The sequence below is a fragment of the Ailuropoda melanoleuca genome, chromosome 4 (assembly GCF_002007445.2).
Source record: "Ailuropoda melanoleuca isolate Jingjing chromosome 4, ASM200744v2, whole genome shotgun sequence".
In the NCBI taxonomy this organism is placed as follows: Eukaryota; Metazoa; Chordata; class Mammalia; order Carnivora; family Ursidae; genus Ailuropoda; species Ailuropoda melanoleuca.
The window spans coordinates 129,503,022-129,520,969 of record NC_048221.1 but is presented as its reverse complement, the minus strand read 5'-3'; the positions used below and the strand labels follow the sequence as shown (position 1 = coordinate 129,520,969).

Here is a 17,948-nt window from a genome sequence, read left to right as displayed (position 1 = left end):
CGTACGTGTAAGACGCCTGTCATTTGGAAGTTGAACTAATATTTATTAGGTGCTGACTCAGTTTCCCAGGGCTGCCATACCAAAACACCACGGACTGGGGAGCTGATAACAACAGAAATGCCTTCTCTCCCATAGTCTGACATCGAGGGGTCAGCAGGGCCATGCTCCCTTTGGAGGCTCTAGGACAGGATCTTTCCTTGCCCTCCTCCAGCTCCTGGTAGCCCCATGTGGCCCTTGGCTTGTGGCTGCTTCCATATGCACGTGGCCTTCTCCCCTGTGTCTGAGTTCAAATTCCCTTCTTATAAGGACATCAGTCATATTGTATTAATGGCCCACCCCACCCCAACCAGTTCACCTTAACTAGTTACATCACAACAGCCCCCCTTCCCCAATAGCGTCCCATTCAAAGGTACTGATGGCGAAGACTTCCAACATATCTTTTTGGGGGACACAATTCAACCCGTAACAGGTACCTGTTACAAAGCCCTATTAAAACACAAAGTCCTTGCTGAATCAACCTTGTCTTTCAGAGAACTTTTCTTCCTCTAAACTAGAACAGTGAGCTATTTAAATAAAAACAACTACAAATCAGGCCCCTTTTCAATATCAACTGAGAAATAAAGGATCAAACACTTGTCGGCCCCACACCTAATAGACAGTGATGAATCTGTAAGATCTAAATAGCAAGTTAATTAGTAGATTTGATAACGAACTCATTAATCCATTCGACATGTCTGAGGCCCTCTGTGTCCCAGGCTCTGTGCGAGGGGCTGATGACGGAGCACGAGCAAAGCGAGAGAAGTCCCTGCCCTGAAGTAGCCTACCTTTGGGTGGGAGGAGACAGGGAGACAAAAGGAATAAACACATGGTAGGGCAGACAGAGAAAAAGTGAGACGAGGAGGGCGAGGAGGGCGATGGGGATTTGCGTGTCTCAGTGGGGGCGGCGGTTAGAAGAGGGCCCCACTGTCAGGGGAGAGAGGATCAAAGGCCTGGAGGAGCAGAGGGCCAGCGGTGGGATGAGGGGCAGGGAGGGAATGGCCAGGGCAAAGGCCTTTGGGGAAACTCTGCTGCTTACTCTGACACAAACCACTCTGCGGTGACAGCCAAGGCAGACCAGTTGGGAGACCTGCAAAAAGAAAACGTGGTGGGGGAGCACGCGGGCCTGGGGTGGCAGCAGGGGAAGCGGCGAGAATCGCGAATCGCAGGGTCTGGCTCCAGCAGCAGCGGGGAGCAGAGCGAGGAGGCCCAGGAGCTCCGTCTGGGACAAATTCAGGTTGCACCGTGGCAACTCGTTTAAAGAGAGCAAGAGGTGGAAATAGGTTCAGGAAATGTGGTGCCAAGACGATATCCTCAGAGGTATTCCTGGTACAAACTGGCTAAAATTGCCTCAAGGGCACGGATCCACAAAGGTGGTGAAAAGAACTCAAACTAATGTTTTAAAGATGTGAGCGGTGGGAACAGCGAAGTGAGCGGTTTGACGCTTTGTTTCCAGTTGTTCTGGTTAAAGCCGTCACCTCTGGAAGGGGGGCGGGTCTTAGTCCCCATTTATCCCTCCTGTGCAGTTTTAATTTTTATTACCATATGCATTATTAATTTTATAACAAAAAATTGGCAAGCATTCTTAATGTGGTTTTTTTTAAATCATGGGTCCAAGCAGAATGAGGCCGATTTCTATGTTCTTACATAGAAGAATATCCAAGATCATCAATAATTTAAATTACTGAATAATGGTATGTATGCCATTAATCTGTGCATGTCCATGCATACATGTGTCTGTGTATTTGTACATCGAGAAAGGTCTGGAAGGGTAGATAAAATTCACAGTGGCTCCTTTTGCAGCGTGAGAACAGGAAAGGGCCTGGGGGTGGAGGGTGGGGACTTTTGTTTTCTACATTCTCTGTGCTTTTGCCTACTTTTCAAAGGAGTACTTACCTGTGTTGTGATTTAAGGTTAAGGCCTTCCCTATACTTTACTTCAGTCAGAGCTCAATTACACTTCTCATAATCCAAGCAAGAACTATTGAAATTTCAAATAAACAGGCAGTAGAAACTTCCAGTCCATCTTTTCTCTTAGTCCTGTGAGAAATAAGAGACTATATAATTGCAAACTCTATTAATAAAGTTGGTTTTGTTTTTTCAATAGAAGTGTCAAATATAAATTGTTTAAAACTAAGCATGACTCTTCTAAGAAAACAGAATGAACACATGACAAATGTCTATTTGACTCATGAATGAGAAAACCACCAGGATGGTAAAAGAGCATTTCAGGAACTGAGTATTTAGAGTCGATGAAGAATTGCGGAATCAAGTCACTAGGTTAACCTAGAATCAAAACTAGTTAATGTCCTCCAGGGTGATAAAACCATGATACCATGATCTTTACGGTCATCATTTCTACCAGAAAGAAACCCGTTGCATCTGCTCTGGACAAAAATCTGTAAATTATATGTAATCTCAGAGAATTAAATAGTCCCTGGGTGGATTTTAGGCTGTGCTCAGTATCATATTGAAAGGATATGCAATCTCCCTTTTGCCTTGTTTATAGATGTTGGATACTTTTTCTTAACATAAGATACAAATTTACATATTGGCAGCACAGGCTCTCCATTTTCCAAATGGAGTTTGCTCTTAATATTAATCTGCTTTTCACCATCTCCTGTGTCTGTTTTCAATCAGGAAGGAAAATTACCAACAAGCAAGTCTATAATCGCAGTAATGTTCCATGCTAAAAACTAATTTTAATATTGTTTTGCTACTCACCTTGATGGATGCTAAAACAACTTACAAGCAATTTAAATTTTGTACCAGGATCAAAGGGAAAAAAAAAGAGTTTTCATGTCTGCTTTGAGTTGATGCCAACAACAAAAATCAATCGATACTAACTGCAGTTCCAAATGTTTTCATGGATTTTGGAACATGACTTTGGGCAAGTTACTGAATCTCTTAGCCTCAGCTTCATCCTCTATGAAAAATAAGACTTTTTCCCTGCATTATTGCATGTGAGATGAGATGCTGACAGACACAAGCCTGGGAGCGCCCTGCTGAGTGCTTCCCTCACTGTATTCATGTCCCTTCACAGCTCATAATTTCTGCTTTTGGGGCTTCCCTCGTGGGTTTGTCTTTTGCTACATGGCTGTATTCTTTTATCTCCTTGTGATTTTAAGAGATATAAACTACATTTTTAAAATCTTACCAATTGCTTTGCTTCTCTAAAAAAATTGTATTTCTCACCTTCTTTCCTTTTTTGTAAAGAATGCAACAGTGGGGTTTTTTTTTTTAAGTCCCCTAACATTAGATGAGAAATTTAACAAATCTCAAAGGAGATTTGTTAAATTTCTATGCCATTTAAACTGGAATCCCATTCCCATAATTTGTCCCACTTTTGAGAAATGTAGAAAACACCAAAGCATGAATTTATCTAGAAGCTATCACAGTAACACACTTAGTTCATGTAGTGATCATTCAGTTTTCACTAGGATCTTGAAAAGTTATACCACGTGTTTGTCCACAATTTTTGTAAATAGCAACCTGTTCACTCAGATACAGTAATTAAATACATAGAGGTGAATTTCGGTGTCATGGCTTCAGGCAGAGGCACACCCGCCCATTTCCCCAGCGCGCTGGTGCTGTGCTACTTGGCTGGATGAGAAGATCCCTCAGGACTCTCCATCTGTTTTGTCGGTTTTGTCTGTAAGCTCTTTGGTATTGTGAAGGATGCTGTAATTTGCCCCAAACTGTTTTTCTGTTATAACTTCAGTAAGTGCAGTTTGCAAGAGGACGACAAGACCCAAAAACCTTGAAAAATTGGTTTTAAAAGTTGTACAGATGGGGCGCCTGGGTGGCTCACCCGTTAAGCGTCTGCCTTTGGCTTAGGGCGTGATCCCAGTGTTCTGGGATCGAGCCCCACATCAGGCTCCTCTGCTGGGAGCCTGCTTCTTCCTCTCCCACTCCCCCTGCTTGTGTTCCCTCTCTCGCTCGCTGTCTCTCTCTGTCAAATAAATAAATAAAATCTTTAAAAAAAAAAAAAAAAGTAGTACAGAAAGAGAAAAATGAGTGCCGGAAGCATTCATGCCATTACACTGGATGTAACTGCTGGAAATGTAATTATATAATTTCAAATTGCTATTAATTATATACACTTATCTTCATCACTCAATAAATATATTTTTCTATCTGTGAAAAGTATTTGGGTATCTTGGGATAAAATGGAATTCATAATTTTTTCAATTAAAATTAATGGATTTGGGGGCACCTGGCTGGCTCAGTCAGTTAAACGTCTGCCTTCAGCTCAGGTCATGAACCCAGGGTCCTGGGTTTGAGCCCAACATCAGGCTCCCTGCTCCGCAGAGAGCCTGCTTCTTCCTCTCCCTCTGCCTGCCACTTCCCCTGCCTGTGCTCACTCTCTCTCTCTCTCTGTCAAATAAATAAATAAATTCTTTTTTTAAAAATTAAACTAAATTAAATTAAATAAATGGCTTTTTTTTTTCATGTAATGGCTTTTCACTTAGAAACATTTTCAGGGACAAATTAAGGTTGTTAGGCAAGAAAGAGGTTTAGAAACTCTGAGTTAAAGTTTGAAGGGGGATTAGCCTTGGCAGAGAAGACACTAAGACCCACGGAAATGCCAAACTGATTTGCCCTGAAAGTAGGTTGGCATCCGCCACACCCGAGAAAGACTTCAGACCTGCAAAATGACGGGGGCCAAGACTATGTAGTGAGTGAGGGGAGGTTTGAGAAGCCAGTGAAAGACAGAAAAACCAGAGAAAATCCAGGAGAGGGCAAACAGGTAGTGACTAAAGGTGACTGGGAAATTGAGTTTGCCGTTCCACCAGCAGACTGCAGTTTGCGATCATAAAGGAAGTCTGTTGGCTTCATTCAGTTCTAGATTTCAGAAAAAAACATAAATAGCTCCAGGCTTTCAATTAGTGTAAGAGTAATTCTCTAAGATCAAAAGTAACTTCCATCCATTTACTCTATCTTACCTTACTTCGTAACAAACCGCAATTTTCTGCCTTGTTTTTGCAGAGAGAAAAGCTGGAACAGTTTGGGTACTTCTTTAGTAGAAATACTAAAATAAGAGAAATCTGAGCAATAGCACACATAAAAGAATATCTTGAAGGCACATAACAAAGGTATTACTTAGTAAATCAGAAATTTAGAATCTGGGTAATGCCTAAAGTTTTAACCAAGACATAAAAATATATTATCCTTCAGTTATTTCCAATAATAAGACAAAAGAAAAATAAGTATCTGGGTTCTAATCAGCAAGTGCTGATTCTGACCTTCAGTGATTTCATTTTTTTCTGATAAAGGATGAAGAATCATTGAATCCAAGAAACAAATAAATTATTTTACAGAGTTGTTTTTTTTTGGGGGGGTTTCTGTTTTGTTTTTTGCTTTTTGGTTTTTTCAAATTACATCTGACCCCAGTCAAGAGTAAGGAAAAGAGAATAGAAGCCAAGAGAAGGGGCACCTGGGTGGCTTGGTCCAGATGTCAAATTTTTTAAATAAAAAGTTGGGAATGAAAATAACAAAAAATATAGTTGTACTGAAGAAAATGCCACACATTTCTTTAAATATTTTACTGTGATAACATATGACTATGCATTATTATTTATTTACACTTTATGAAAAGCATACTTATTCAATATAGTTATTCGATCTGAAATTAACTACTTTAAATATATTATTTAACTTTCAGTGCTAATGCATGAATCTCTTTATCTTAACTATAAATAAAAATAGTTCAACACCAAAAAAAATTGTTCAACACCTACTTTACATTATAAGGAATGAGATGCCAGGTATTATAAGGATCATGAGTCAATATTTTAATTGTTAAAACTTGCAATAATTTTTTTCAATAATTTCTTCTTCGTTTATCTTCTTTGTCTAGAATTGTCTGTTTTAAGCTCAAAGTAGCATCTTGAAATCCAGGATTTAAGTCTAATACTTTCTTGAAATCTTCCAAAGCATCATCAAAGTATCCTGTACCAGAACCCCAAAAAATGAAAAAGAGTAATAAAACTGAGTATTTCTATACATTATTCATAACAAAGTTCAGATACACATGCCTTTATATTTATGAGCTTTCAACCACACCTAATAAAGGATTTTCTCTTAATAACGATACATGGATGTGTATATCAAAGTAATTTTGCATATCCTTATAGAATGATTAAAATTAAATTTTTAAATTAGCTTTAAATGAACACTTAAAATTAGCTCTGGGTTTATTTCTTGAAATTTAACAGGGAAATAGCATAAATCATTATAAAATCTCAACAAAATCCTATCACCTACAGTAAAATTAAGAAACAGGAAATTAGTGTTCTTTCTAACACTTTAAAAAAGAAACAGTACCTACAGTCCCTTTAATCCAAGGATCTAAAACCCCTTCACTTTATATTGTCTCGTGTGCCTTTGAAAATTTTAACTCAGAAAAGTTTCACAGGTGGTCATCAGCACTGTCCTCATTTCGCAGTTGGGAATGCACAGGCACAAAGTAATGGGGTCACCCTCATCCAGCGCCAGGTCCAATCCCCACCCCAGGGCTCCACTGTGGTCTCTAAAGCCTACCGCAAGCCTAAAATAAAGGCTTCCTTTGTTCCGGGCTCTCCACCCAAATTTTACGTAACTTTAAGACTTGATGATTACTGTATTAGTTTCACATTTGACAGCTCTGAATTCATAAAACACAGTCAAGGACTAAAGAGAAAAAAAAATTCTTACCCAGCCTATACAGTATCAACCCTCTGTTGTAATACGGTACTTCAAAAGTGGGTTGGACTTGTATGGCAGACGTGTAGTCATCCATGGCTTCATAAAAATCAACCCTGAAGTACTTGATTTGCCCCCTGTTGTTATATGCAGTAGCCAAATCCTCAGGGCTGCATTTGCTTGAAACAAAAAGTTCACATTAAGAACGTGTGTTACCAAATTCCTCTCATTTCCACTTTCATTCTCTTTTGGGTATTGTCAAACTTCGTAGCCTGGAACATGCGGTATCTACGCCGAAAAACCAAACTGAAGAAATGAAGGGCAAAGAAATAAAGCAGCGGAATCAATTTTTGTTTAATCTCATTACCTACTTTGTAGCATGGTAGCGCTACCCTGTCAGCCGAAAAACACATTGATTTTAAAGTGTGTTCAGAGCCCCTGTGCATTGTCAACTTGTTTTGCAGAATGTGATATTCAAATGATTGTTCATTTTCTAAGCAGGCAGCATCAGGGCAAAGAAGACAGATCAGATTCATGCTGAGCAAGGAGGAAAAGGCCCCCGGAGTTCCAGTTTGCAATGGACATATCACAAAGTGAATCACCAATGTTATTCTCAAATTTTTAAGTGATCCCACCAAAAATGAGATTTTAAATCATTTTTCACCAATAAAGAAATACAAGCTGACTGTAAGTGAAAATTCAACATGCTGTCACCCAAGGAGGGGACAGAGCTGCCTTCCCTTTCGTTTGAGTTGGGATCGACCCCAAGGCCACACTGGCCTCCTGCGACGAGGACACTGGGGCTCAGGTTCACTCTGGGGGTCCTGTGTGCCCAACAGGCTCTGTTCCTGAAGGCTCCAGAGGCTGCCCCAGAAGCTCTGAGTGGGCAGAGTCTCCAGTAAGGGCAGCTCCGACCAGCCACCACCAGCTCAGTAGGTCACCCCTCCCCTGCCAGACGATTCGTTTGCACAGAGAACATTAATGGACTCTGCTCCATGTCAGAGACAATTCTGTTTTCCTTTTTTTTCCCCCAAAGGTATTCACACATTTGAACCAAACAGAAAAGGCACAGGCTACAGTCATCCGTCATTTCTTCGTTATGCCCGTCGTGCAAAGTACAGTCCTCAGAAAACATCGTGACTGCAGTCCATGCTAGTAAAAGAGACTTCTGTTAGTATCTAGATCCTTGAGATCTGACAGGCACGGCAACAACTGCTGCCACGAGAGGTACTACTCTCCGGGGTCTCCTTCAAGTCTAAGTTCACTAATGATGGACAGAACTACTGCAGCATGAGAAAACTTGTTTCTGGGATGTATGACAGAGACTGGGTGCAAGAATACTGCTGGACACCACTAGCACCAATTGCTGAAACCTGGGGAACAGGAGTACACACTCCCTTCAACTCTCTCTGTTATAATAGTAGGTGAACTGCTACCCAGTAAAAGGTTTTAAGAAAAATGCAGCCTCAGGACTCCAGGAAGGTTTTAGACATTCAATTTTTAAGCTTTGAAACTGTGTTATGAGTTTCTTATATTCATAGGATCATAGAATGTTCGGTTTAGAATTAGATCTCATTACAACAAATTCTAAAAGCCTACTTTTCATGTGGAAACTGCTTCGTATTTTAAAGAGATGGGTTAATCATTGAAGCCAAAGTGTTTTTGATAATACTAAGTTTTTTGTAATGATAGTATTTATTACACTAGAATTTAACTTGCTAATACAAACGTGGATTTCTTTTTGCATTTGCAAACTTTAGCAAAAAAAGTGGAAGGCTGCACTTTCGGATATGAAAAGAAAATGTTATAAACCATTCAGAGCGACAGGCATGCAAAAATTGCAAATGCTTCTTCAAAATGTTTCAGTGACCCATTATTTTAAATAATTAAAAAATAAATTTAAGCTAAAAGATATATTTAAGGAAAAACTCTGAAATGACAGAATCCATTTTAAATTCATGAGTTCCTAGAAGAATTTCAGAACTATAAGGACATTAGAAGGTTCATTCAGGCATGCTGAGCAACTCTCTAGAAACCATGGCAGGTTTTCTTTCCTGCTTTGCGAAGAGGCAGATATTACATTTGCTATAAACATACATTGGTGCTTTTGGCTGAATGTGCAAAGGAGACTAGATGATGTCTGTATACTTGTTGCTGATGAATACTTTTTGAAACCTATAAGTCTATTCTTTGAGCTTGAAATGATAGAAAACTACATTTTCTACGTTTACTCATTTTTTTTTTTTTTTTGGCATGGGGGAGGCTCAGGGGATGGTGCTACTGTCTTGTTGCCTGTTCAGAAATTTCTATTAACTGTTACCTTAGTGTATTATCAAAATACGAAAGCAATTTTATTTTTCTGGTTTAATTCCACATGAGTTTAACAAACAGGAGAAGATATGTAAGCCTCATACAAAAGACAAACTGGCATCCTGTCAAGAAAAACCAAGTCATTGAAGGGAGAGAAGTGATGTTGCAGACAATTCAGAACTGTCAAAAAGCTGTTCATTCCACTGCTCTCTGTTCTTTCTCATCCTAGTCCACACCACTCCATCAACAAGGCAAAACTTGGAGGACCAACAAATGCTACACAACCAGGCATAAAACCAAGGCACTTTGTGCAAGCAGGTATTAGCAGGTGAGGTCACTAGTATCTCAAAAAGAAAGACATTGCATGCTTTCTGACAGAAGTACACAGCACTACCTAAAACATACGCTCGCCATAATACCGGACCTGAATTGGATCAAACCTCAGGATTTAACTACCAACTCACAAGCAGTGTAGGAGACATGGGACCGTATTAAATGACATCAGGGGTCTGAATTCAGCAAATCCAAAATATGGGCAGCTCTCAAGACACACAACTGGCTTCCTCGACAAACCTCAAGGGAAAAATAAGAAGGGGAGCCTTATAGATTAAAGGACCTGGGGTGCATCCTGACTTGAACCAACTTCTAGAATACACATCAGCCAAACAAAAACACAAACAAAAACGTTATTAATCAATCAGGAACCAACACTGATTGCATATTTCATATTAAGGAATCATGTGATAATAATGATACTGTGGTTATTTCCGTAAGAATCCTTAATATTTAGAAATGCATTTTTAAATATTCGTGGATATGTGTGGGTGAAACGGTAATATTTAGGCCGAGTGATATCTTCCCTCACTACACACACACAGTGAAAAACGAAACACCCTTGCGGTGATGTGGTGGCTGGAGTCGCGGTCCCATGTACCAGCGAGTCACCTCGCCGTCTCCAGGTCTCAGATATCCGCCTGTTAAAATGACAGGTGGAAAAGCCCTATCCGCTCTAAGTCTTGGGTCAGTGAGAAACGTAGGAGAACCCCCAGGGGGAAGGCAGCCAGCGCCCCGGGTATCCCGGAGGAACGCGCTCCTCGCCGACCTTCTGGAAAGACAAACAGTCCGCCCGCTGCATCCTCGGTGCCGGGGAGCTCAGGAGGCTGACCGAAGGACCTGACGACCCCTACCTCCCACCTCCCGGGGCGCCGACGCCCCACTTCTCGCGATAGTTACCTCCCGGGCGCCGCTCCCACGGGGCCTGCACAGGCGCACTGGCGAATGTAAGCGGAGTACAGCGCCTCGGCTTCCGCGTATTCGCCCTTCTTGAAGTGAGCTTGGGCGAGTGTCAACGTTCCGTGACTTTGTTGCCCTTGCTGTCCATCCATAGCGGTCGGAGCCTAGCTTTCCGCGTAGAAAAGGGGTTGACTTCTGGGCGATTACAGGCGGTACCACAGAGCCACTTCCGCACTCCCGGAATTTGACAGCAAAACCTCGGCGCTTACTAAGGGGGAGGTTTGTGTCTTCCGAGGACCCATCATCTCGCGAGATCAATCAACACGAGGCTTGGCGGGGAACTCAGGCGGCCCGATCCCGCTGAAGTGCGGTTGTGTTATCAACTGCTGCTACCGCCTGCTCCGTTTTCCAGAAAAGTAGTAGATTGATGGCCCCAAACTGGTTTCCGAGTCCGTGGACTGATGTTGCCAAGAGCTTGTCCTTTGTTACGCGAGTTGTGGGGGAAGGGAGCCTCACCATGCCGGAAGTAGACCTTGGTTTGTCTCAGGAATGGCTCAGGGGCCCGCAGATTGATTGTAGCGCCCCTCGGGGTTGCAGCGTCCACTCTTAGCAAAACACCTGGTAGTGGGTGATCTGAGTAGGCTGCGGTTACTCTGAGACACTGGAAATCCCTTGAGCTGAGTTGTCCGAATTCAGATTACCATTTATTAGCTCCAAGAGCCTAGACTGCACACTTCTCAAACCTCTGGAATAGTGTGAAGATCCATTAAATAATACTTGCTGTCAGTCTGGTCTGTTATGTTAGTTTACATTCCCTGGCTATTAATGCCAAAGGGAAACCCAGATAGTAATCTTTTAAGTACAGTATGTTTAAGTAAAAATTATGTAAAAAAACAACCCAGAGAGGAGATTTCTAAGAACATAGTTCTATTCATAATAGCATCAAAAAGGAATCGAATATTTAGGAATTAACCAAGAAGTGAAAGACTTTACAATGTAAACTACAAAACACTGCTGAATAATTTAAAAATTACACATAAATGGAAAGACATATGCCATGTTCAAGTTAAAGGGACCATTAAGTTAAAGGGAATCCATTTCAAAATCCCAATTGACTTTTTACAGAAATAGAAAAATCCATCTTAAAATTAATATGGAATTTCAAGGGATCCCAAACAGCCAAAAACAATTTTGAAAATAACAAAGAACACTCACTTCCTGATTTCAAAACTTAACTACAAAGCTACAGCAATCAAAACACTGTGGTATTAGCATAAAGACAGTCTTTTTAATAAATGTTGCTGGAAAAACTGGATATCCACATTCAAAAGAATAAAGTTAGATGGAAACATCATATAAAAAAAATTAACTCCAAATAGATCAAAAACCTAAATGCAATAGCTGAAATATAAAATTTTTAGAAGAAAACAAGACAATAGCTTTGTGACATTCTTGGATATGACCCCAAAGACAAATTGGACTTCATGAAACTTTAAAATTTTGTGCATTAAAAAGCAATAAACGGTACAAAGACAACCCAGAGAACGGGAGAAAATATCCGAAAATCATGTGTCTGATAAGGGAAATGTGGGAGATGCTGGGTTGGTGTGTCCATCTACCAGTAAGGCACATAAAGGATTCTGACATGGTGTCTCTGTCACACTTGAGAAGCTCTGGTCTATAGGACACTGGAGGGCCTACCCTGTGATCTCTGTGCTGGGGCTAGGCTCAGTTGGGGTCGCTCCCTCTCACATCCATCTTCACCTGCAGGTGGGGTTCTGCCTGGAGAGTGGCATCAACAAGCCTCCCCTTTGCCAGCTCACCCAGAAATACAGCTGCAATAAGATGGTCTGCTGAAAGTGTTGTGTTCGCCTGCAACCTCATTCTGTCAACTGCTGCAACAATGTGGCCACACCACCCACACATGCCCTGAGAAGAAAGTCAAATAAGGCCCCTCCTTGGGCTCCTCCTTCCCCTACAGGGCCGCAGCTTGCTTGAGCCCCATGACCCTGGGGCCTCAGTAAAGCTTCACACTTGTTGACTAGAGAAGTGGAAAACACACACACACACACACACATATACATACATATTTTTTCCCCCAGAATATATAGGGAACTTCTAAAACTTAACTTTTTCATAGTGGGTCTATTATTTTGCACTTGCAGCAGCAGTGTATAAGGGTTTCAGCTGCTCCATGTTCTTTTCAATACTTGGCAGTTTTAATTTTAGCTATTACAGGATGTGTGAGCAGTATCCCATTTTTCTCTAGATTTATGAACTAGAAATTTAAGCTATGCCAAATAAGTGAGTAAATAAAACATTAACTCTAAGCCTCTTCATGTCTACTTTTTCTTTTAATTTTAGAGAAATTTTTTAAGAATAGCTCTTGTCATGGAGAAAACTTAAAGTACAGCAATTTCTTCAGTTTGACCTGTTTTTTTCTTCTCCTAAATTCAACTAAAACATAAATTAATGCCTTTCATTTTAAAGAGGTTATTAAGACCATTTTCACTTCTCATCTCTCATAAATACTTATGTATTTTTGTCATTTTCAACCATGGATATGTTACTTTTCTAAAAATATTTATTTTCAAAAAATAAGCATTAATTTCTTAAAGAAGAAATAACAAGAATAATCATAAGAATAGACAGTAGGGGGCAACATAATATTGCCATTTTCATTTTAGACACTCAGTAGCAGTATCTTAGAGCTGTAACATTATCAAATAAGTACTTCCTATGTTCCTTTAAAAGTCTGGTAAAATAATTTTCCCCCATTTCTAAATGAGAACTCTGTATGACTTCTAGAGCAATTCACTGCAACTTCCAGTCATCTGACATTTGCCCAGTACCTTTCTAAGTTGTTTTTCTGTTTGGTAGCAAAAAATGACATTATACATCTACTGGACCTCCTTGTCCCTTTCTCCCCTATCCATTCTCTGAAGCCCAACGCTCTCCAAACCAACCCCCACCAAAATATTTAAATCAAAACAAGACAAATACCATGTTATCCTTAGTTGTAGATAAAGGAAATGGTATAAACACAGTTCATTTTTACTTCAATACTTATTTTCTTTTCTTTTTTTTTTTTTCTTTTTACTTAACGCCACATAAAACCTAAAATTTCAGCTCTTGGAATACAAAAAGATCATTTCAAAGTGTATTTTAGCCAAAAAAAATGTGTAATAAAATCAGCATTCGTGCTTGAAAGCGGGTCAAAAATATTATTATGTTGCTTGATAAGCACATTCCTTATCACTATAAACTTTATCAGTTGGTCCCATCATCTCAATACTTTGGCCTATCAAATTTTGAAACTCTGAAATGTAATATAATTCTTCTTTGAAACTTCACATAATTCAGGCCAAGTTTTGTGATAAAAAACAACTCAGCATTACTTAAATGGAGTCAGTACAGGCTTCTTACAGGAAGAGAAACAATAAACTGCTTCATTATACTGTCTTCAATATATGTTTCATTCTGTCCAACTTCTCCCCAAGTATTTGTTACATATAAACGATTTTGCTTGTCTTTACTCCTTTCATCAGGAGAGTTTGTTGGTGTTGTTATCCTGAAATTTCCTTCATGCTGAATAAACCGAATTAGGTCAACTCATATTATAGGTCTTTCCCTAGTACTATTTTTAAACAAGACAAAGGTCCCCAAGACATTATGGCAGATCACTAAAACTTTCAGAGACATAAATCCCAAACAGGCATAAGCTTTCCCAATAGTAGAAAAGATATGTCTGTTTATATGTGTTTATACATGTATGTATACACACATCTATATATGTGATAATTAGGTATACAATGCATAACAGTTGTTTTCAGAGATTGTGATTTCTGAATTAAACTGAAAAGAAGCAGTGATAGCAACTCAGGATCTATCTGAAATAATTTGTTGGAAGAACAATTCTAGGGTTCAAGCAACATGGAATTAGTGGCAAATGAGAAGGCTCCAAAAGAGAGTTCCCAAAAGGTATGTTAGGAAAGGCCTGAGGAACCAACAGCTGATTTTGGAGCTAAAGCTACTGGGAGTGTAATCAACAAGTACAGGGCGGTCTAGAGGAATAACAATCTGAGTTCTCAGCTGATTCCTGGGATGGGAAAGGAAAAGAAAAAGAAGATGTATCAGGAATTAAACAATGGATGAAGAATCACAACTCTGAACATGCAGTCCCACAGGAATCCTTCACCCTACATCCCTAAAAATTTCTCTGCCACTGACGAAGCGGAGAACAGCTTCATCCTGAAAACAGAAAGTCTTATAGAAAGATGTAAGTAAGGGGTGCAGTCAGTTGAGCATCTGACTCTTGGTTTCCACTCAGGTCACAATTTCAGGGTTGTAAGATCGGGCCCACATAGGGCTCCACGCTCAGCGTGGAGTCTGCTTAAGACTCTCTCCCCTCTCCCTCTGCCCCTCCCACTCATGCTCCCTCCCTCTCTTTCTCTGTCTCAAATAAATAAATAAATCTTTAAAAAGAAAAAAAGGATGTAATTAAGTTCAATAAGAGACATATACCCTAGGACTGATCCTTTTGTTAGTATGTGATTTTCCGATTTGGAAGAATATTCTGTTCTGATCATAGAAGAAAACAAATCAGTTAGATGAAACTGTGTTAAACTTACATAAGCAGGTAAATAATGAGGTGTGTTAGACAAAGTAAGTAGGGTATATATGTATGACCATACCACATATTAAAGAGGCACTAAAAATACAAAAGGCAACCAATGTACCATTCGTGACGCACTAAATATGCATGAGACCTATAAAATGTTCGATATGTGTGAGATCTTGATACAATTAGCCATTGGTGACACTTATTCTGGCTGGTCCTCTGCCCAAGAAATACAATCCAATCAAATCCATGACTGCTCAGCAAGCTAACTGGCAACCTATGGCTGCGACCTGGTATACTCGCCCCATAGTCTCTTCTACAGAGCAGGTGTCCATCACTAGCTTCAGGCACAGTCCCTATGTCTGGGCCGCCTGGCTCAAACCTCAGCTCTGGTCCTCTTTACAACCATACTATCAGGGGGAAGCTGACTGGGCAGAATGGGAGTCAGGACACAAGAAGAGAACAGAACTCAGGATTCAGGTAATGTAATCTTTCTACCCCACTGACACCCTACACTAACCACAGTGTTAATCTGCCCAACCACTTTCTCCTTGTTCCTCACTGTGCACTTCAAATTGATTCAATAAACAATGATATTTAAAGCATCCTCATCGGTCTGTACCCCTTTCTGCTCCACGACTTCTGGAATGGCTGGCTTGGTAGTATATTTGGAGCCCAACACTGCATCACGGTAACTCCCCACAAGGCCCTTGAACACAGACAGATACTTCTAAGACTTCTGGTCCTCTCATTTTATTTAGGCACATGAGCCCACTACTGAAAGCTCATCTAGGCTCTAAACCTCTTCCTAGAGCTCACTACTCTCAATCTGCAACAGGCCTAATGTGTCTCTAAAGCACCCAAAACAGCACTCTGAGCAAGGGGACTAACCTACGTATCGCAGCTGCAATAGCAATGTGGCCTATTTCTCTTTATTTATTGCCTCTACTAAACATCAGCCAAACTTCAGCAAACAATGGTGATGACACAGTGCCAGAGTCTAGCCTGTAGCCACAAAATGAAAGGACATAGTTCATGATAAATAAATGGAGATATTAGCTACATAAAACAGGTAAGAAATTACCCATTGCTGTTTACAATTTTTTCTTTTTTAATTAATAATGATAAGTCAAAACAGACACATTATGGAGAAAGAATCACTCCCCACACCCTAGAGTTGTTTAAATGAAGGGCTCTGCTTAGAGACAATATTTCAATTAAAATTTAACTACAAAATGGATGTTGTTGTATAAATATTATCATTATAAATAGAGCAGAGTTTTCTGCACAATATAAAGAGTAATGCTAAATGCCATCTCTCAGATGAGGCTAAAAGGGTAGATAAAAAAGGAAAAGCTACATAAAAAATAAGGCTATTAGAAACAATGCAAATTACAAAAAATATCTTAAAGTGCCTTCTCATTTCTGAAAATAAAATACAGAAGAAAATTTGATACTTATTTAATGAAATACAGCTAACAATAGAGCTCATTTTAGTATTACAATTGTTTAACCTCCTTCTAATACAGGTTATGTCAATTCCCTAAATTGAACTTTGTCCCACTCCCATGCTTCCCTTATCCACCCCCGCCCAAGGTTTTTGATGAATTAGTACTCTTGAAACTGTGAGAAAAATTTCTTATTTGGAGTATTTTCGTAGTACCATGTAATCATAACAAAGAGAAATACAGGAAATAAGGTGGATTTCCATACGTTTTATATGAAAATCAGCATCATTATTTCATAGTAGGATATTTACACAAAATTATATATATAAATTATGTATATATAACATCTATATTATATATATTCGTATACGTATTATGTAATCATATAATTTTGTGTAACAATACAACTATGAAACAATGATGCTGATTTTCATATAAAATGTATGAAAATCAATCTTATTATATATACAGTCATAGCTATGTATATATGCTACATATATTTTACAGTTACATGCAGTTTGTCATTTCTTTATCCCACTGAACTATGGCATAAGGGACAGAAGTTGTAGTTACTTATTTCCTGAGCCAGAACACAGTGCTTGCATACACTGCACATCCAGAATTGATACTCGGTGATTGGGCTTCCTGTGGCAACACAAGTTGGCAGCTTCCCTTCCCCTCTGTAAAAACAAGAAGAAAAACAATGAATTATACTTTAAAACTTCTAATTACTCAAACTACTTATTACACTTAAAAAACTAAGGAATGAAAAACATCTCCAGGCAATTTTCAATTAAAAACTTTTCTTATAATGAGAAAATTAAGCATTAATATACTTACAGGACTAAATAAAAGAGGGTATAATCTTAAGGTAAATTACTTCAAAATTTAGTGCTTAAATTATTATATCACACTATTACACTTATAGAAATCCTAGTTTCTAATAGGGTGAATGATATACATTAATTATAATCAGCCTACCCTTCAAGAAGGCTGTCCAATTCAGATTTTCTATTATCTTTTGGAGTATGTTTCGTGAAGATTTCTAAAGCAAGATCTTCATATTGCTGTTTTTGCTCTGCACTGAGGGTCTCTAAAGATTCAAGTTTAATAAAAGCTTTTGAACAAGTACCAAAAGCTCTACTGGCACATGCACAGAGTGCTAACAGAGAGTAGATCTCAACGGCAGGGATAATGTCTTCATAGTCTCTCAGGTGAAGAGCTAGGAAAAAGAGGACAATTTAGATCTTGAAAAGTAATCATAATATCATGATCATGCATGGAAAAGAATCTGTGTTAAGCTGTTTTAGTTTAACCTACATGAACTTTTATAAACTTAAAAAAAAAAAAACCAGCGGCGGGCAATCGAAGCACTGGTAGAAGGAAGGAAGTTACGTGATCTCACAGTTCTGTAACACTAGCCAACAGCTCAGGTGCCACAAAAATAACCACCGCCAAACGATGCACTTGCTGTGCCAGTTAGAAATAAACACAGACAAAAAATAAAAATTTCTGGGGCGCCTGGGTGGCACAGCGGTTAAGCGTCTGCCTTCGGCTCAGGGCGTGCTCCCGGCGTTATGGGATCGAGCCCCGCATCAGGCTCCTCCGCTGTGAGCC

General features: G+C 39.5%; 2 protein-coding genes across 4 annotated transcripts in view; both read right to left on the bottom strand.

Moving 5' to 3' along the window:
* Window positions 1-5,806: 5,806 nt before the first annotated feature.
* TTC32 (tetratricopeptide repeat domain 32) lies at window positions 5,807-10,767 on the bottom strand. The gene is made up of 3 exons (XM_002914994.4): window positions 10,263-10,767; window positions 6,732-6,898; window positions 5,807-5,987 (listed from the first exon to the last, which is right to left on the bottom strand). Exons 1-3 carry the CDS (start codon window positions 10,412-10,414, stop codon window positions 5,860-5,862), a joined length of 447 nt encoding a protein of 148 aa, XP_002915040.1. The 5' UTR covers window positions 10,415-10,767; the 3' UTR covers window positions 5,807-5,859.
* Window positions 10,768-16,328: 5,561 nt separating this feature from the next.
* Window positions 16,329-17,948, bottom strand: part of WDR35 (WD repeat domain 35) — a 54,533-nt gene continuing 52,913 nt past the window's right edge. For all 3 annotated transcript variants that reach the window (XM_034659869.1, XM_019794964.2, XM_011219427.3), the window contains 2 exons: window positions 17,313-17,553; window positions 16,329-17,011 (listed from right to left, as the gene is read on the bottom strand). In XM_034659869.1, coding sequence (XP_034515760.1) covers window positions 16,861-17,011; window positions 17,313-17,553 — 392 coding nt within the window. In that variant the 3' untranslated portion in view covers window positions 16,329-16,860. The remainder of the gene's footprint in view (window positions 17,012-17,312; window positions 17,554-17,948) is intronic.

What these genes read in the sequence shown, in the direction of transcription:
- TTC32 (XM_002914994.4), bottom strand. Translation starts at nt 10,414, where the DNA reads ATGGATGGACAGCAAGGGCAACAAAGTCACGGAACGTTGACACTCGCC. An exon ending in GTGGGAGCGGCGCCCGGGAG is followed by an intron (nt 6,899 to 10,262) that starts GTAACTATCGCG and finishes TTTTGTTTCAAG; the next exon opens with CAAATGCAGCCCTGAGGATT. An exon ending in GTTGATACTGTATAGGCTGG is followed by an intron (nt 5,988 to 6,731) that starts GTAAGAATTTTT and finishes GTTCTGGTACAG; the next exon opens with GATACTTTGATGATGCTTTG.